The sequence below is a fragment of the Colias philodice genome, chromosome 21, assembly GCF_061535455.1.
Source record: "Colias philodice isolate Cphi_HAF_F1 chromosome 21, ilColPhil1 Martin Lab GWU primary, whole genome shotgun sequence".
NCBI lineage: Eukaryota > Metazoa > Arthropoda > Insecta > Lepidoptera > Pieridae > Colias > Colias philodice.
This window is the reverse complement of record NC_143106.1, coordinates 5657475-5678252: the sequence shown is the minus strand read 5'-3', so window position 1 is coordinate 5678252 and position 20778 is coordinate 5657475. Positions and strand designations below refer to the sequence as shown.

The following is a 20778-nucleotide window of genomic DNA, read 5'->3' as shown; positions in this document are numbered from 1 at the left end:
TGTAATTAGTTTGGATTAATAAATAAAACAATGGAAGAATTGCAAAAATTAACTTTATTAGACTGTGTTGAAAATGTTCAATACGAGCTGAAAGTTCTTTTTTATTCTTTTTTATGAAAAAGTACTTACTTTTATTATATTATAAATTCAATTTACAATTAATATTAATTAAAATATTTTTAATTGGACAGTACTCCAAAACAGTTTATTTTTATGTTCTAGAAAACTTTAATACACTCATTTGAATGCTGCGTCAAAAAATGCGGCTGACAGTATACTGGATTGCGTTCCGTTTTAAATCGTAACCAGTATAACTGGCTATAAAGGAACGGCTTCACAGTATACTGAATTGACGTCACACCTTACAGTGGTCGCAGTGCGGAATACACCCATGATTATTTGTCACAGATTAACAATTATATTCAAGTTTAACGTATACTTGGAATCACTTGGAATACTACATACCTTCTACATACAGTAAACTCAACAGGAAGGAGTAATGAGACCACAAGTTGTTGAGGCTTTTTTACAAACTATTTTTCGATCTCTTTTCCGATCGATGTTAACTACTCTAGGGTTACCATCATAGCTTTTTTATGTGTCAAATGATCAACAAAATAATAAACGTCACTGTCATTTATAAAATTCAGTTCACGATTCACAAATCACAGAATTGCAGCTTTAGCATTCTGTTGTTTGTAAGTGATTTTGCTGTGAAATTTAAAGATTCAGTTAATTATTGGGTAGATTGGAAGTTAGGTTGTGTTTAATAGAAAGTAGAAAACTACTTTAAAACTAATTATATAAATATGTCGAGTGATACAGCAAAGAACGTAAGTATTTTTATTTTGTCATTTTGCGAAGCCTGTCTGTTCATATGCATACTAAGCTTTAGCTTATAACATTAAAACTTATGACTTTGTTGTACTAGTGTTGAAAAATGAATGACTCAGTTAATTCTGACCGTCGCATACTTACCTACTTACGAAGCGCCATACATACATCTGCGTGCCACTAGTGAAATGGATCTCGATACAGTTAGCGGATGTGTGTCAATGTTTACGCGTACCGGCGGCATATTTATAGCATGACTGTTTTACTTATTGTCTTTAACTTTAAACCATAACACAACATTGAAATTCTTCACTAACTTCTTATTATCATATATTATAGTTGTATTGACACAGTTACCAATCACAATGGGCTTATCAGTAATGGTAATGGACTTTAAATACTTAGGAAAGTTTCCTGTTGTTAACAGGACAAAGGATCATATTATTATAGTTAAATTTCAATTCATTCATTTATTATATTATGTGATTGTTATATAAATTCTTATATTTTATGGTCTTATTAGACATTGTGTATTATTCCTCAACTCATTTTTTTAAAGTTATAGGTACATAATATATGTTTTTTTTATAAATTGACCCATATGTTCTTTCACAGTTTTCAAACTTAGAAACCCCAGGATATGTTGGGTTTGCAAATTTACCCAATCAAGTGCATAGGAAGTCTGTTAAAAAAGGGTTTGAGTTCACCCTCATGGTAGTGGGAGAGAGTGGTCTGGGCAAATCCACTCTAGTTAACTCATTGTTCTTGACTGACTTGTACCCAGAAAGAGTTATTCCAGATGCAACTGGTAAGCATAATATATTTAAGCTTAGAATATAATTAATAAAGTGCTCTCCTTGTATGGTAGAGTAATCAAATGCATATAGGTCAAATTCATGTTAAATAAGCATTGCAGGAGTATTTTCTAGCAGCTTTACTTTCTATCCAAACATAAATCTATATAATAAGTAGGGTTGTAACGGAACTCCGCCTCCGCCTCCGTTACTGCGGAACTTCCGCAAAGAATTTAACCTCCGCCTCCGCATCCGCCTCCGCAAAATTTATGCGAAGTCATATCGGAAGTCCATTTATGATCACAAACAACGCGCAAGGAGCGACGCTAGGCGACGCGGCCGCTCGGCTGCGTGTTTTCAAGTGAAATGGTTCAGTCCGAACTAATACGTTTGCTAACCCTTTATAACTCGAATGTTGCAAGCCGAGTTGACGATGATGAACCTTCTGTAGCCAAGAGAGCGAGATTAGCATCAAATGCAAGTAATGTTGATCCAAGCACAAGTTTTGAGATTTTGTCACCAATACAAAGTGTGCATTCCAACCTGGCTGATATGTTGAAGAATTGCAGTGATGAAGAGGAATCGGAAAATGACAGCATGGATACCAACAGCAACCTCATGATATGGAAAACACTAATCACTACATAGTATAAAACAAAGTCGCTTTCCCTGTCCCTTTGTACGCTTAAATCTTTGAAACTACGCAACGGATTTTGATGTGGTTTTTTTTAATAGATAGAGTGATTCAAGAGGAAGGTTTATATCTATAATAACATTCATTTAATAGTGTAGAAGTACTGTTATTTTTGAGGTTTCTAATGTGATGTCGTAAAAAATTACATTTTTTTCGCTTACATTGCAAACGCAGGCTGAATCCTCCGAGTTTTATCAAAATAATGTACTAAGTATTATACACATTGAAAAGGTCTACATAAAAGTCCGCGATGGTATATGTCTATCGCTTATGGATAACCCGCAATAACTTTTTTTTGTCATTTACTTTTTACGACAAATAATGGCTAATTTTTGAAACGATTTTAACCAATACAGCATAAATCCTTAACCAATTAAATACCTTGAATACATTGTTCATTTAATATAGATCTATATGGCCCTTTACACCGTATGATTTAAGTGAATATTTTCGAAGATATTACAGATTTAAAAATTGCGGGACGTAGCGTTTGCGGCGGTACCGGCCGGCCGCCCGGCTCTATTTTTTACACTCTTTTTATTAGCTTCACCTGTATGTTTGTATGTTTGTTTGTAACCGACTTCTTTGGGCGCGATTTTGACCCACTTTAAACGGCCAGATTTCGTTCAAACTTTGTAGATTTATTGAGGACCGATGACAATACACTAATTTGATAAAGCGTGTTTTTTAGTTTTTTTAAACTATTATTTATTCTGTAGTGTATTTAGTATCAGCATTGCACTCGTGCGAAGCCGGGGCGGGTCGCTAGTTAGTGAATATAATAAAGAAATTAGATTCCAACTAAATGAAGATCCCTTATTGTGGTGGAGATATAACATTAAATATAAAGTTTTTGCTCCCATAGTTCGCATTTACTTATCGGCGCCACTAAGTTCAGTGCCAAGCGAACAGTTTTTTAGTGCTGCTGGTTTAATTTACGAACCCTTGAGAAACCGCTTAGGCCCTTCGCTCATGGAGCTACTCAAAAATGACTGAACTAATCAGTAATTACGATTACAAACCTGTTACAAATTGTATCTCGCATACAACGCTACTCAAGTTATAAGGTTTCAGTCACTTCTGATATTTGCTCGTTCATTTTTATCATAAAAAACAAAGAAACTCGGGAAACCAGTAGCGTGGAGACCGACACGACGCGTCGCGCGTGATTTGTTGCTAACGCGTTACTCACCAGTTAGTAACTAGTCGCGTCGTGTGCGAATCTCCATAGAACATGTATGGGCTGTGACGCTCAGGCAACTCGTTAGTAATTTGAGTTTTTGACTAGTTCTTTTTGAGTAGCTCCATGAGCGAAGGGCCTTAGAAGGCGAAAAAGCCGCAAAGCTTTTGTTCGTAAAATATATTTTGCCTCTTGTCAATTTTGATTACTAAGATGAATCATGAACATGTATGTACAATTGTACACATTAATAAATTACACTAATATTATAAATGCGAAAGTAACTCTGTCTGTCTGTCTGTTACTCAATCACGCCTGAACTACTGAACCAATTTTCATGAAATTTGGTATAGATATATTTTGATACCCGAGAAAGGACATGGGATAGGTTTTATCCCGGAAATCATACGGGAACGGGTTTTTCTCTGAAAACTCGGGCGAAGCCGCGGGCGGAAAGCTAGTATATAATATAATTAATAATGGTTGCTGACTCTATTAATCATAAATTTATTTATATTTTCCCAACAAATTTCACCTCCGCTTCCGCCTCCGTTAACCTCCGCATCCGCGGAGGCGAACCTCTTAACCTCCGCATCTGCCTCCGCCTCCGCTAAGTAGGCCTCCGTTACAACCCTAATAATAAGTTAAGCTGGATTTTAACACTAGTTAATATGTTAGCTGTGTTAGTAAGCACCCTATTGAGATAAGAAGAGCGTAATAAATATAAAAAATATAATTAGTATTGTTATTTCTAAATTCCATGCATTTTCATGAGATGAATTTGTATTATGTTTCTATTACACAGTAAACTTCAAAGTAATTATCTTATGTTTGCTATTTCTGTATTATTAGTGTAAAGATAATAGTTGAGTTGCCTTAATGGTTAGTAATGAAACTAATTATAGAATGGTGATAAATATTCATTTGAGAGTGAAGCATTGGAATCACGCGTAAAATCTTACATGTTTTGCCTTAAAATAAAGCTATCTTGTAGAATACATTGTATACTTATTTTAATTAAAAAATAACAATTAATTAAGTTGTTAGTAAGGAATTTTTAAAGACACACACAATTCACTAGTTCCACTTTTATTTCGATTTTATAAAAAAATTTCTTACTATAGAAATGCAGTTCCATCAAGAGGTAACAATACAAAGTATAAATCATATGAATGTAGTCTACACTAATATTATAAAGAGGAAAACTTTGTTTGTTTGTTTGATTGTAATGAATAGGCTCATAAACTACTGGACCGATTTTGATGAAATTTGGCACAGATAATCTTTAGACCCTGAGAAAGAACATAGGCTACCTTTTATTGCGAAATATGTACCACGGGCGAAGCCGGGACGGACCACTAGTTGAATATAAAATTTCTAAATAACAAGTTCAAACCGGTTTAGTTGCAAAACACAATTTCACATGCTTTATTATTAAATAACTGTGTCATACCGGAATAAAACTAGTATCAGACCAATGATGTATGTATAAACAATGTTGGAATTTTAACACTTTCATTGGTAAATTTACATAACATTCCTTGCTTATGTAATAAACTAGATAAGTAATATAACTGGAATATTTCATGTAACAATATTTGAAATTATATTTTATTGTTTATTTTCATTTTTTTTACAAGTATTATATATTCAGAATAACAAGATGTTACACTTTTTTATTGTTTAGGTTTAGTAGTATAAACAACAATTCACCCTAAATGAATATGATTATTCTCTGACACAAAACAAGTTTTTCAAATGTATAAATAAAAAAAAAGACACAAAATAAATTGTAGTGTATGTTATATATTATAGACTACAAGCCCGCATAGGACAAAAATATTGGTCAAATGAACCACCAGGGGACATATCTAGAACGATAGCAGAGCAAAAAATAATAAGATTCATCACTATGCCGTCACTTGTAAGCTGTCCAACTGAGTGCAGATGAGAATTGAAAAGTACAGGTAGACTCGGTAAATTTTGGTCATATATTTTTGTACGGCATTCTTAACCATCGATAGATCCATTAAAAATAATAAGAAACCGCTCAGTGCCGTACAAAAATGGTGGTCCACCAAGTCGGAATTTTTATTTAATTTCCGAGAGTTACCGGGGGTAAATTTGGTCATTTGACCATGTACGGCATCTGTGTCATGCTATTGCTATACTGCTTTTAATCCATTATTCCTCAACGCCGTACAAAAATCATGGGGACAAGGGGAAAAAATCGAGAGTTGTAATCCCCTCTCTTTCCCCACTCCAGGGGGTCATTTGACACAACACGAAATAAATTTATTTTTAAAGTATTTTATGCATAGATAATATTTTTTCATGTGCCGTACATTTTCGTTGGTTCAAAGGGGAAAAATCTGAAAAAGAAAAAAATCCATATAACGAAATGTTTGCTTTATATTTTGATAATAAAATATAAATATACATTAATATTAAGAAGCTCGAGGTGGTTAATTATCACCTTGGAAAGTCGGAGTCAGGTGGAATGGACTCCGTTAAATTTATGAACTAATAAAAAAGCTATGAACGAAAAGATGTGAATTATATGCAATCAGCCCATGAATACAGGTAAAGTCACAAGCAAATGCTAATAATATATACATATTCAAAATGTACAAGTAAAGCGCTTCCAAATGATACCAAACACTGCATATTTATCTTAACTTTATTTTTTTACTCTGTATGTTTTGTCCGCTAGAGGGCGCCACATTAGATTTTGTGAAACCCCATATAGCCTTTAGCTAGCTGGTCGCTGGTTATCCAGTGAACAATTCAGACGCTTCTAATGATATGTCATTTGTCGAATTCTGATAAGTAGTTTAGAAGTTACGAGGGAATAGATGAACATACATACATGACCTGTAAACAACCATAACCCTCCTTTTGCTTTGCCGTAGTTGGGTAAAAATATGTTAATGCCGTACTGTATCAAATGGCCATAAAGCACCCTTAAAATTGTAGCTTTCGTCGCTTTCATCAGCCTAAAAGATGTGGTCTGCACAAAAATGTACGGCATCGTTTTTTCCTAATTTATCTATGTTAATACTATTTAAAACAACGAATAAAGTGTAGAAAACTATTATATTTCATTAATCTACGATGTTTAAACTTTAACAAAATTTCTGGTTTTGCATTTCTCTATAACTTTTTTTAGAACGGTTTCTTTTGAACGGCAATACTATACAACAATTGAATTTTACAATATCATGTTAAAAAAAAAGTTCCCGTACAGGGTCAAATGACCTTACAGGTCTTTATATCAAGAATTCGATGAAATTAAGATGATTATTGGTATACATTTAAAAGAACAATTATTTTTTGACGGCATTGCTTTTAATAGTACTTTTGAGTGCTAGATAATGTTTTGGAACCGAAGCCGTACTTAGTCAAATGACCCCCTGGAGTGGGGAAAGAGAGGGGATTGCAACTCTCGATTTTTTCCCCTTGTCCCCATGATTTTTGTACGGCGTTGCGGAATAATGTATTAAAAGCAGTATAGCAATAGTATGACACAGATGCCGTACATGATCAAATGACCAAATTTACCCCCGGTAACTCTCGGAAATTAAATAAAAATTCCGACTTGGTGGACCACCATTTTTGTACGGCACTGAGCGGTTTCTTATTATTTTTAATGGATCTATCGATGGTTAAGAATGCCGTACAAAAATATATGACCAAAATTTACCGAGTCTACCTGTACTTTTCAATTCTCATCTGCACTCAGTTGGACAGCTTACAAGTGACGGCATAGTGATGAATCTTATTATTTTTTGCTCTGCTATCGTTCTAGATATGTCCCCTGGTGGTTCATTTGACCCATATTTTTGTCCTATGCGGGCTTGTAGTCTATTAGAGCTCTAAGTTATCTCTATACCATCCTGTTAATAATAATAAGGAATTTTTATCACATACTGTAAAAACTTTATTTCTGTCATGTTCACACACAACAGGTGTTGCAATTTAATGATACTAGTTGTGCCATGCTGTTTCACCTACTGATGAACTTGGGGAAAAAAAGCAATTATTTATACAGTTTATGTGTTATTTTGGTACATAATCTACAACTACCAAGTATCATCAAAATCCATTGAAATGTTTTTGAATGAAAAAGTAGCAAACATATATGTATACATTTTTACAAACTTGCGTTTATAATATACTAGCTTACCAATTTGCCTGCTTTGTCTAAAACCGAATAAATTACATACTAAAACCGCCCTCTTGAATCACTCTATGTATTAAAAAAAACTGCATCATATGCGTTGCATAGTTTTTAAAGATTTAAGCATACAAAGGGACATAGAGACAGAAAAAGCGACTTTGTTTTATTCTATGTAGTGAAGCAGAAGAAAGGACTTGATAAAAAGAATATTCATACATATAATCTTCTTATTTTCTGTTATCAGAAAAGTTAAACCAGACTGTGAAGCTAGATGCATCTACAGTTGAAATTGAGGAGAGGGGTGTGAAGCTACGATTGACTGTCGTTGATACTCCTGGCTATGGAGATGCTATTGACAATACTGACTGTTTTAAGGTATGTTTATTATGGTAGAAGATTGGTTGTTTTATAAATTGAATATATAATTTATTATTTTTCAGTTCTTAACACTTAAATTATTTTTTGTGTTTACAATATGTTATATTGTACTTCTCAATTCAAATTCGCAATGGGACCAAGCCAAAAAGAAAACACTTTTTTATATAATCTCGAAGTGCGTTTAATTACGACCAATTATATCAATTGCCTTATGTCGAGTTCAATTGAAATGCATGAATGAGCGGCTGATATTCGCTATTAATGTTGCTTATGTAAATTTTGCAGTCAATTATACAATACATTGACGAGCAATTTGAGAGATTCCTGCGTGACGAGAGCGGACTCAACCGGCGGAACATTGTCGACAATCGGATTCACTGCTGCTTTTACTTTATATCTCCGTTTGGACATGGGTAATGATTATTTACACTAATATTATAAAGCTGAAGATTTTGTTTGTTTGTTTGAACGCACTAATCTCAGGAACTACTGGTCCGATTTGAAAAATTCTTTCGGTGCTAGATAACCTATTTATCAAGGAAGGTAATAGGCTATATATCATCAAGCTAAGACCAGCAGGAGTGGAGCACTGCGGGTAAAACCGCAGGGCACAGCTAGTGTATAATATTGAATTTTTTTATTTAATTTTGTTTTTTGTTGGGAAGGGAGAAATAACAAATAATTATTTAAGAAGTATGTATCTTTAAAACTAGACTTATACTTAAATGCAATTTCATGATTAAAGTCATTGTCTTGAATTTTTTATTAATATGAATTGAAATAATAATATAAACAAAAAACAAGTAACTAATTATTCTGTTATTCTCAAGTTCGTGTAAAATAATTAAGTACTTGCATGTTTAATATATTTTTTACTATTAGGTATATAAATTAATTAGGAATTGAAATGAAAATGAAAATTAATATTTATCGTAAATATTACATATTCATTTCAATTCCTAATAAACTCATTATATAAAATGTATCATAATAATATACGGAAATACTTCCGTCAAATAAAGTTATAAAAGCAAACATAATTAACATCATCAGTTCACACTTGATTCGTATATGCTTAACGAAATGAATTCTAGCTTCTAGGTCACGGTCATAGCATTGCATTTGTAATTGCTCTAATGCACTTATAAAACATCATAATTATGATGGATTCGTGTCGGCATTCGCGTAATGACTTGTGTTATAAATTACTAGCTTACCGCCGGCGGCTTCGTCCGCTTTACCTAAAACCTAATAAATTATATACTAAAACCTTCCTCTTGAATCACTCTATCTATTAAAAAAAACCGCATCAAAATCCGTTGGATAGTTTTAAGCATATAAAGGGACATAGGGACAGAGAAAGCTACTTTGTTTTATACATACTAATAAATAAATTGTTTAATTGTTTAATTGTTTAATACTATGTAGTGATCAAAATTCTTTAATTAAAAATATTATGATCTAAATACAATGAATAACATACTTTTTTTAATATTTAGTTTTGTGTGGTATTTTCGAACACCATAAGGGCACGCTTTTATATTATTAGAAATAGATAACTTTAAATAATAATAATTTTGATTGTTTAATCCAAATTATATTTTATAGGAAGTATTACTCTAAAATAGATATGATAAGGTGACACATATCTTACTATTATTCATTGTATAATGTTTGTATATTTTTATTGTTTATTTTAGTTTGAAGCCGCTGGATATTGAATTCATGAAACAATTGCATAATAAAGTAAACATTGTGCCTGTCATCGCTAAGGCTGATTGTCTCACCAAGAAAGAAGTACAGAGGCTCAAGTCGAGGGTAAGTTGAGAAAACAAATTATTTGTTTTTTAAATTCGTGTCTAATTCTATTCTATCTTAAAGCCATAACATGTCCAAAAAATTTGGAAAAATAATGTCATTTATAATTTATAAAACTTTTAAACAATAATTCCTCTGTCGTAATAATGTTATTCTTGTTATAGGTTATGGAAGAAATAGAGAGAGAAGGTATCAAAATCTACCCACTACCAGACTGTGACAGTGACGAAGATGAGGATTATAAAGAACAGGTGAGTTCTATTTATTATTATAAATTGTAATAAAGTCTTGTTTTTAATATACACGAATCGTAAATTCTGATAGGAATGCAATGGAATAAATATATACGGAAGCAACATTACGCGTTAGAGTATATAAATGTGTAAAAGTGACTCTCACTGCAAATCTCTTCTCTCAAAATTCTCATCCAGGTCGTAAGTTTTAAAGTCAGGGCTCACAAAAATCACATTAAATAAAATAAATAAAAATAAAATAAAATATGTAAGTTATTACTGCAAATAAATTACAAACTACTACAAAAATCTTATACTACATGTATGATTTATTTATTTATCAATAACAAATACATTTTACATAATTGAACATGCCAAAAACCACAAAGATTTGTCCGGCATGCAAAGCAATCTATCCACGACAAATACACAGCGCGCTCGTGTGCACGCGACAAGTTACAGACAATTATTATATGACATTATACAATATACAGGTTGTTCACAAAATGCAATTTTAATTTAGATTTAATATTATTATTATTTATGCTTTTTTTTAGGTTCAAATCAAGATTATTTAGTAATTGAGGAACTAAATAACGAGTTGTTCTTTTACCATAAATGTTAATTATTTTTGGAATGATTAAGCGTTGGTTAGTTTGTTGACGGGTAATGATTACGTTATCAATTTTTTTCTGCAGGTCAAAGTTAAAGAATTGTTCTTTTAATATTGTGTAATGGAACAAAGATTCTACCGGCAAAACTTTACAATGGTGAAAGAGATTTTCATTACTATTTTTACATAATTTTTTAATCTTAGGAGATACTATTTGTTTTAATATTCTTAGTTGTAGTGATTCAATGTTCTTCAAATAGCTTTTAAAGGTTCGGGCGTAGCTACTTATACCGTAGCTTATAACATTATTAACTAGGGCGTTATATAGCATTAGCAAAATTTTAAAAGGCATTTTATTTTTAATAATTTTTATATTAGCTAGAATAGCTCGGAGTCGATCACAAACAGAGTTGATATGTGGCTGCCAGTTGAACTTTCTGTCAATTATAAGTCCCAGATACGTATGACTACTTACAGTTTCGATTTTTGGACAGTTACAATTGCGCACATTATGTTGATGCAAACAATAATGATTATGAGCTATTATCACATTGTTCGCATCGAACAATGTTTTATTATACGGAGAGTGAATATGTACTAGTTTGGTTTTATCTGCATTAAGAACAAGTCCATTATCGTGGCACCATTTGTTTATACGATCAAAATCCTGTTGTAGATTAACAAGAGCATTTTCAACATTATGATTTGCAACTAGCAAACAAGTATCATCCGCATATTGGTAGGAAGTACAGTGCTTAAGAACGTTATTCATGTCATTTACGTAAGTGATAAAGTGGAGGGGACCGATCACCGACCCTTGGGCTGTTCCTTCAGTAACAGGTAACACACGACTCACAGAATCGTCGATTTTTACGTAAAAAGATCGATCATTGACGTAATTTTCGCACCATTTTAACATTGGACCCCTGATCCCAGAGGACTCTAACTTTGCTATAAGACACTTATGATTTAAGGTGTCAAAAGCCCTAGAAAAGTCTATGAAAAGAGCTAAAACATGTTTTTTGTTATCCAGGTGTATGTTCACGGTGTCCGAAAAATCTGATAGCAGAGAAGTGGTGCTTTTACGTGGTTGAAAACCATATTGATTATTACAGATTACGTTATTTTTAGAATAGAACAGATGTATTTGATCACTTATAAATTTCTCAATGATTTTATCTATAGACGACAAAAGGGATATTGGTCGATAGTTGGTTACGTCGGCTTGTTTTCCTTTTTTGTATATAGGACGAACGCAGCTTTGCTTCAACTCATTAGGATATATTCCTGACAGAAAACTAGTGTTGATAAGATGTGAAATGGCAGCTGCTATTTTACTTGAGATACTTTTAACGTCTATTACTCTAATGCCATCGCTACCAGGCGCCTTTCGGCTATTAAGATTCAAAATGATCTTTTTTATAGTTTTAGGGTTGGCTTTTTTAAAGTAGAAGCTAACGTTGGTTGGTCTGATGTAATGTTTATCATTTAGAAGATTATTCGGACAGGAGGGTAAGATTTTTTTAACTGCGTTTCTGAATTCATTCGCAAATTTATTGGCGATGATAGCGCACGTCTCTTTTTCTGTATCAAAAGCATTAGTAATAAATTCATCAATTGACAAAGCAGCCCTACCACATATTGAGTTTAAGATTTGCCAGAGTTTGCGGGGATTTTTTGTATTCATTTTTATTTCATTTTCATAATATTTATTTCGTTTAATTTCAAATATTTTATTAATTTTATTGCGGATTTTATTATATTTTACTCTGAGGTATTTATTTGATGAGTCTTTTTTCCATTTATTAAATAATTTATCGCGTTCATCACACATTTTTATCATATATTGTTTAATCCACGGTTGTTTAACTTTTTTGATATTAATTTGTTTTTTATATTTACTAGATTTATCATAAGCAGATTTAAAGTTGGATCGAATAAAATTGTAAATGTTTGTAGGGCAGGACATATTTTTTGTAACAGACCAATCTATGTTATTTAGTTCCTCAAATAATATTTTACTATCATAAAACATTTTATTACACATTATGGAATCACGCTGTATATGATGCGTACGAATACTTTCGCAAGCTAACAAAATAACTCGGTGATCTGCCAGAACAGTATCGACCACGGCCGTGCACGGATTCATAGTGGTTAATCGTGTAAATAAATGGTCGATACAAGATTTTGTTATTTTGTCTAACTTCATTTCGATTCGAGTATAATCTGAAATTCCCATTGAGAATCCGTGCTCGGACAACATATCAAAATAAGTGTTTTTAATAGCAGTGTATGATTTTAAGTCGATATTTGCGTCCCCGAGTATGATAACATTGGATGTCTTATTGTTATCTAATACATTAGATAGCTCGTTCACAAAAGTGTTCTTATTTGTTTGTGGTGGTCTATAAAATGCACATAATGTTACGGAGTAGTTATCGGCTGTCATTAAAGTGCCAATAATTGATTCGAAGCTAGTATTTTTGATGGGTATTGTAGTAAATTTAAGATAAGTTTTTACATAAACTATTATTCCACCTCCTTTTTGTTTGGATCGTAGCTCAGTGTGCATTTTATAACCAGGTATGTTATATAAATTACAAATTGAATGAGAGATACCTACTTCTGTTAAAACAATAACATCAATCGGACACTTACACGAATTTATGAGCACTAGTAGTTTAGTATAATTCTTTATTAAAGACCTGATATTCACATGTAAGCATAAAAAATTTATTTGGTTAAAGGGTACACAATTAATAAATGAATTGACTGTTGAACAATCAAATATTTCTAAACAGTGATTATATGTATTTATTTTGGCCATTAATGTTTGAAAAAGAAATTAAGACTTTATTTGTTATACCTATTACTTATTAATATTAGACTTAGAATACAAGATATTATATAATACTATGACACAATGTATTACCTACTTACTTAGATAACAAGGATTCTATATCGGACAAAGATCTTATTATGAATGGCCGGCTTTTATCATCAAGTTTTTTAGCGTACACAATACCAGCCTTGCACCACACAAACTTGTAACAGTCTTTTAATTTTTGTTGAGCATTGTAAAGGAGGGTTTTTGTACGGTGGGTTAATGCTTCGCGTACAAACACACGACGTGTCGCTTGATCTGAGGGCAATCGGGGCAAGATATCACCAACCGTGATTTCTTTTTGTTTAGCTGATGCAAGCCATTGATTACGCACCACATTTGATTTCACCTCCACGATGATGTTTCCTGGTTGGGGACGATTTTGGGGTTTTGGCATGCGGCGGGATGATAGTACATCACATATGTTAACTTGTAAGTTCTGGGCAACACTTTCCAACACACTATTTAAATTTTGATTGGTAGCTTCTGGAATTCCTGCAATTTCAATAGTACATGCTAGCATTTTTTGATCAATTTCATTAATACGCTGTTCAGCAGCCGCAATCCGTAGTTCTAGATTTTTATTTTTGTTAATTAGGTCGGTGTTTTTGTTAAGTAATGTTTTGATGGTATTTTCCTGCCTTTTTACTAATTCTTCGAGATCGGTCATCTGTCCGTTCATATGTTCCATTGCGGTTGTTAGATCGCCGAGTTCGGCCTTGATGATTTTTTGCATTTCTCGTGTAATACTCGCCACTAGTTTTTTTTGATCGAGGGTCGAGCTGGAGCGGGCATCCTCGTCGTCTGAACTTTCGTCTGGCGTTACGAAGAAGGAAGAACGACTAGACACATTACTGAGACAGTGATCGCAGCTCCATTCCAAACCGTCAGAATTACGAAGTGCAGTCAGTTGCTTGCCGGTTAACTTTGCACAAACGGTTGACGCGTGGACTGATTTGTTACATCTACTACACTCTAGACCTGGCTGCTTTAGAGTTATATTTTTATTACAGTTTGCACATTTTTTTGTTGGCATCTTTCACACTTATTTATTATGACTTGAGTCGTAAGAACAGTAAATAAACACTATGATTTTTACGTGCGATATTTCTTGCGTGCGCACTGTAGCGATGTCGCGGGTAGAATTGATGTCGCGGGTAGAATTGACATTGTCGTTGACATTATACCTTTTTTATTCCTATATTATATTGTATATTATTTTAAACGTTTTTAAACTATGTATTTCTCTATTATATTATTACATTATCTATTAATCTATATAATCGGCAAACTTGGTTCTCTATAGCAGCTTGTCTTCCGACAAAGGCCTCCTTTAAGGATTTCCATTTCGCTCTATTTTTAGCTATTCTCAACCATTCCGAGCCAGCTATCTCACAAAAATCACATTATTTTTTTGCAAATAATTCATTATCTATGGGTTTTACGCTTATAAAAAAAATTGGTTATCTGTAAAGTCGGTTTACTGACGATAGTTGAACGTGACAACGTCCGATTGTGCTTCTTTGTCGCTCGTTCCGCGCTCTCGCTTGCACTTCAAGCCTTACATGGAAAGCCTCAGAGCGAGGTAACGCCGCATGAGTTATGTTTTTTCGTGCGTGCAGCCGGTTCTATCGAATTTTTAGACGTTGTCACGTCAAAAATGTTTAAAATGTATAATCGCTACAGGTCCGGCAGCTAAAAGCGGCGGTCCCGTTCGCGGTGTGCGGCGCGGGCCAGCAGCTGGAGGTGCGCGGGCGGCGCGTGCGCGGCCGGCTCTACCCCTGGGGCGTGGTCGAGGTCGAGAACCCGGAGCACTGCGACTTCATCAAGCTGAGGACTATGCTCATGTATGTGTGCAGTGTTGATTTATACTCTTTTCTGAACTAACATTCTTCTATCGCTGATCACCAGGTTACCCATTCATTACGCCACACCCTGTATACACGGTGTAATCGTTAAGTGTGCACAAGGGATTATTCCGTAACTATTGCAGATATCAAAAAACTTTAAACTGATATCGAAAGTGCTAATAACCTAATGAGTAAAATGGCCATAATAAATTTAAAAAAATAAGATTATTTTTTCTATTGTTTATAAATTCCTCGTTTTTGAATCATTTGAATGCTATAAAATTACATATCTCATACATATATTTTGATAGTTATTGTACTTTGCAGCACTCACATGCAAGACTTGCAAGAGGTGACCCAAGAGGTACACTACGAGAACTATCGCTCCGAGAGGCTCGCTAGAAACGGACAAGTGCCGAAACGACACACGTAAGTTATTTATCTAAAATTCACCCTTATTTCATAGAAAAACTTATGTAAAGTATAATGTTTGTGTTATGAACATTTACGGCATTTATGTGTTTTTTTTTAAATACGATATATGACTATATTTTCCTGTATTTACTTTTTTTTTTCAAAGATATAATTATATTTTGGAAACATTATTGTAGATCCACGGAGAGCGGCCTGAGTGAGGATTCTAACGGCCTCGCCAATGGCAACAATGAAGATTCCTCTGAACGCGAGAAAGTTCTTCGCGAAAAGGTAATATTATAGATTTATTTGAACTCGTTTTTTCCCTTAGGATTATTTTAAAACACTTGATAATATCCCAACTATAGAAAATATATCAGATGATATGTTTTGTAAATAGCAATAGCTTAATTAGCAGTAAATTTCCGGTAACATTAAAAACAAACTTTTTCTATTTCACATTTTATAAGAAGCTTATATCTAATAGTCTTCTTACTAAAGCACAACATAAATAATATCGTGATTACTTTCCACATTTAGGGCCGATTTTTCAATGCTTGGATAAAACTTATTCGTCGAATAATGTATAAAACTACCATTTTAAAAACGTATTCTAATTGGCCGTATTTGACAGTTTACGTGACTTTTTAATATTATCGTGTAATACTTTATTGGACGGATAAGTTTTATCCAAGCATTGAAAAATCGGCCCTTATTCATATAATTATTTATATTGATATCCCAGGAGGCTGAACTGCGTCGCATGCAAGAGATGCTGGAGCAGATGCAGCGGCAGATGCAGCTGCAGGCCGCCGCCAACACCACGTCCGCATAGTGCTTGCTGCACGCACAGGTAGCATATACATTATCTCTAGTAATAATTAATATTTTGGTGGGTTATGAAGATAATGAGAAAAATATTACTTAGTATATTACTAAGTTTTTAATATATTACTAAGTTTTTAGAAACATGTAGCGTGATGAATTATTTTTCTGTATTTTGACGATTCAAAAGCGCTTCTAAACGAAGTCTAGTTAAAGAAATAAATGTATAAGTTTGTTAAAATATTAAAAACGTATTTTTTTTTTGTATTATTTCGTTTTATAGCATTCAAATCGTACAATTTTTGAAAAATATAAAATAAATTGATCACGATACCGCGTGTTTCGCTTTATCATAGCAACACCTGACTTTTCGGCCACCTGTGATGCCACCACAGCAATTTCCCAATTATTATTGTGTGTTTATTATAAAAAATGATTTATTAACAGTTGGATAACAACACGGCGGTCCAACTGCTTGATTCGTGTGACGTCGTCAATTCAATACTACGCGCCATCCCCTACTGCGTAACTTCCAATTAGAGATTCATATTCTATACAAATAATAATAGTTCTAAACACTTCGATATCTAAGATACAAATAACATATATGTTATACAATAGGTTCCTGATAGAAACATTTATGCACACTTGTGTTATCTCCGTATTCATTAATGTATTATTTTATATATTTTAATTATAACTATATTATAAAACGACAATGCATAGTATGATCTTATATTCTATATTTAGTTTTAGTTATGATAATGGAGAATTATTTTATTCTACCTAGTTTTAAGGGCACGCAATTTGTTTCATAATGCAATGTTTGTCGAGTGTTAAAATTAAGAACTTGATCATGTCATTAATTCCTAAAATTGAGACTTCTCGGTCATAGAAATAATGTTAGATAGAGAATATAGATGAGGATTGGTGAATTTTTACTGCTGTCATGTGTATAAAACCTAATACATACAATATTATAGTGATAATAGGAACAGTTTCATTAATATTGATGCGTGGTCAATAGTGATATAGATATACAAATCACACCTAAAAATATTGTAGGTTTAGAATTTGTATAATTTAGGGTACATAATGGCAGTAATAATTTACCTTCCTCTTTGATTTACCAGAAACTAGCAGGTAATTAGCACAATAGCTAATCGCATAATAAAATGAATGTGAATCGCTTTTCGCAATGATCGAACTAGTAATAAATAATTAGATCTGTACTATCTTCGAATATGTGAAGTAACTACCACTCGAAATAATTCCAATTTAATTAAGTATTTTTTCTCATTTTTTGTGCCATCTGTTCTGAAACTTATCAGTATCATGACATTATTATATTATAGTTTATATGTTACTTATAAAAATTATTCGAATTCCAAGTATTATTTTCATTTTTTTGTGTTCGTCTTTGAAGTAATCTCGTTTTGTATTGATGAATAGAAGAAATGCTAAGTCTGAAATTAATTACGTGTTATATTAGTATTCTGAATTCAATAGAATTTTAGTAAGTGTTATAATAGTACTTAAAGTGTAAAGAAATTATTGAAATATAAAATATGGTATTGTCTGATATTTCATTTGATATCCAAAGTGTCACAGTATAATACTTATAACTGTGTAAGTTTTTACTTGGTGCATTTTATCATAACTAGATGTATTCTAAAAAATCTCAAATTTTCCAATATTAATTAGTATCATCACTATAATATTATGTAAAGATTTCAGAGTTTCTTATTTAGTGTATCTGCTTACAAATCTGTAAAAAACTAGTGACATGAGGCATTAAAAAATTGTTATTTGTTATTAAGCAAAAGATCAAATGGTAAAAATAGAATGTCTGCCATGTTCCTACGAATACAAATGTTAATTTTTTATTGCCTATTTGCACTTCCAACATCGAAAAAAGTCTGTAATTCCATTCCTATTGATTGATCTCCGCTTCGTGACAAATATGTATAAACAATGTGAAATGTGCACACATAAATTCTCAAAAAAAGCATAATTAACTTTGATGTTTTAAATCAGTTAATAATGCAACTTGGTGTAACATAAAGAACGACTTAATTGAGTGTCTTATTTTGAAAATTTTACGATTTGTTGTCAGTAGAAAAGTTACGCTAGATTTTTGGAGTGATAGAAATTCTTAGGTTTAATTGGTGCCAAAGTTGTGACTGGAATAATGAATATCAACGAATGTAATGTCTCATATAATAATATTATGTTCGCAATTATCCAATTACTATTAAAATTATATACCGACATGTAATTATTGAATAGCATACAAATTATGTAATCTTATTTTTTATAATAAAATATAATGGAAATACTCGTATTTTTTATTTATTTTAATATAATTCATGTGTTTATACATACTTATCGAAATAATACATATTGATAAGATGTTGAAATTAATTTAAGTCCAGCAAAATCTTTACTTTTCATTTCTTACTACACCTATGAATAAGTTTTGTGAAAAAAACACGTAAAATATTTCGAAGTCAGTTTATTTGAATACAACATCAAGGGACACGTGGAACATACTTAATATACATTAAACACTGTAGAAGAATGCACAAATTATAGAAACTTATCAGTACCAATGAATGTTCAGATCGCGTCGTGGCATTTCGTCATTGCCACAACGTGTTCTAAATTAGAGCCAAAACACGAATTTCACGTGTTATATTACTGTGATCACAACACGAAATAAGCTATTTTACAGAAAACGCTCATTGAGCGTAAGTTATTATATTCCTGTTCTGACTCTTAAATTCTTTGTTTGGCTTTTAGTAAACGTATTCTCTCTAATTTTTGTTCGTCCCCGTATTGTCGTCACTAGTTACAATTTACTCATAATAGTACATACGTACATGTCAAGAAAAAAAAATACACCAATAACTATGCTTGATTATATATTTCAGGATTTAATTTAAAAAAAAGGTATAGAAAAGTAAAATCCTTAAATTGGATGGTTTCTTGGATCCGGGATAGGTTAGGTTAGGTTAGGAAAATTTTTCTAAGTCCGGAAAATTTCCATACACCAGGAAAATTTCTATACGTCAGGAAAATTTATATAAGCCAGGAAAATTTCTATACTTCAGGAAAAATTTCTATAAGGTGGAAAAGGATAGGTTAGGTTAGGTTAGGTTAGGTAAGGAAAACTTTTGTAAGTCCGGAAAATTTCCATACGCCAGGAAAAATTCTATACGTCAGGAAAATTTATATAAGCCAGGAAAATTTCGATACGTCAGGAAAAATTTCTATAAGGTGGAAAAGGATAGGTTAGGTTAGGTTAGGTTAGGAAAATTTTTCTAAGTCCGGAAAATTTCCATACGCCAGGAAAATTTCTATACGTCAGGAAAATTTATATAAGCCAGAAGAATTTCTATACGTCAGGAAAATTTATATAAGCCAGGAAAATTTCGATACGTCAGGAAAAATTTCTATAAGGTGGAAAAGGATAGGTTAGGTTAGGTTAGGTTAGGAAAATTTTTCTAAGTCCGGAAAATTTCCATACGCCAGGAAAATTTCTATACGTCAGGAAAAATTTATATAAGGTGGAAAAGGATAGGTTTGGTTAGGTTAGGTTAGGAAAATTTTTCTAAGTCCGGAAAATTTCCATACCTACATCAAAAATTTATATAAGGTGGAAAAGGATAGGTTAGGTTAGGTTAGGTTAGGTTAGGAAAATTTTTGTAAGTCCGGAAAATTTCCATACGCCAGGAAAAATTCTATACGTCGGGAAAATTTATATAAGCCAGGAAAATTTCTTTACGTCAGGAAAAATTTCTATAAGGTGGAAAAGGATAGGTTAGGTTAGGTTAGGTTAGGTTAGGAAAATTTTTCTACATTTCTTCCATACATCCATACATTTATACATCCATAAATCCTTACAAACTTTCGCCTTTATAATAGTATTAAGATACATTTTCTGAATCGTTTGACTTCCGAAGCTCAAGTCCTTCCAAAGACTCTTCTGTATTGAGAAATGTCGTATTATATAATAAGGGTTTCGACACTTGAGGTATGTTTTGAGTTGGTTCTATTATTTTCGACACTTGAAGTA

The 20778-nt window shown here is 32.5% G+C and overlaps 2 protein-coding genes and 1 pseudogene across 3 annotated transcripts; 2 read left to right on the top strand and 1 right to left on the bottom strand.

Moving 5' to 3' along the window:
• Positions 1-637: 637 nt before the first annotated feature.
• Positions 638-19038, top strand: Septin1 (Septin 1). 2 transcript variants are annotated; one of them, XM_089709112.1, is made up of 11 exons: positions 638-833; positions 1450-1642; positions 7927-8057; positions 8346-8473; positions 9761-9878; positions 10043-10129; positions 15298-15458; positions 15789-15890; positions 16073-16166; positions 16621-16728; positions 17148-19038. In XM_089709112.1, exons 1-10 carry the CDS (start codon positions 810-812, stop codon positions 16708-16710), a joined length of 1128 nt encoding a protein of 375 aa, XP_089565238.1. In that variant the 5' UTR covers positions 638-809; the 3' UTR covers positions 16711-16728; positions 17148-19038. The 2 variants fall into 2 exon arrangements, with proteins under 2 accessions (XP_089565238.1, XP_089565239.1); XM_089709113.1 differs by lacking the exon at positions 638-833 and adding an exon at positions 1052-1217.
• LOC149478912 (uncharacterized) lies at positions 1917-3714 on the top strand (annotated as a pseudogene).
• On the bottom strand, positions 13477-14737 carry LOC149478911 (uncharacterized). Its single transcript, XM_089708717.1, has one exon. It carries the CDS (start codon positions 14645-14647, stop codon positions 13664-13666), a length of 984 nt encoding a protein of 327 aa, XP_089564843.1. The 5' UTR covers positions 14648-14737; the 3' UTR covers positions 13477-13663.
• Positions 19039-20778: the final 1740 nt, after the last annotated feature.

What these genes read in the sequence shown, in the direction of transcription:
- Septin1 (XM_089709112.1), top strand. Translation starts at nt 810, where the DNA reads ATGTCGAGTGATACAGCAAAGAAC. An exon ending in AGTTATTCCAGATGCAACTG is followed by an intron (nt 1,643 to 7,926) that starts GTAAGCATAATA and finishes TTCTGTTATCAG; the next exon opens with AAAAGTTAAACCAGACTGTG. An exon ending in ATGAGGATTATAAAGAACAG is followed by an intron (nt 10,130 to 15,297) that starts GTGAGTTCTATT and finishes TAATCGCTACAG; the next exon opens with GTCCGGCAGCTAAAAGCGGC.
- LOC149478911 (XM_089708717.1), bottom strand. Translation starts at nt 14,647, where the DNA reads ATGCCAACAAAAAAATGTGCAAACTGTAATAAAAATATAACTCTAAAG.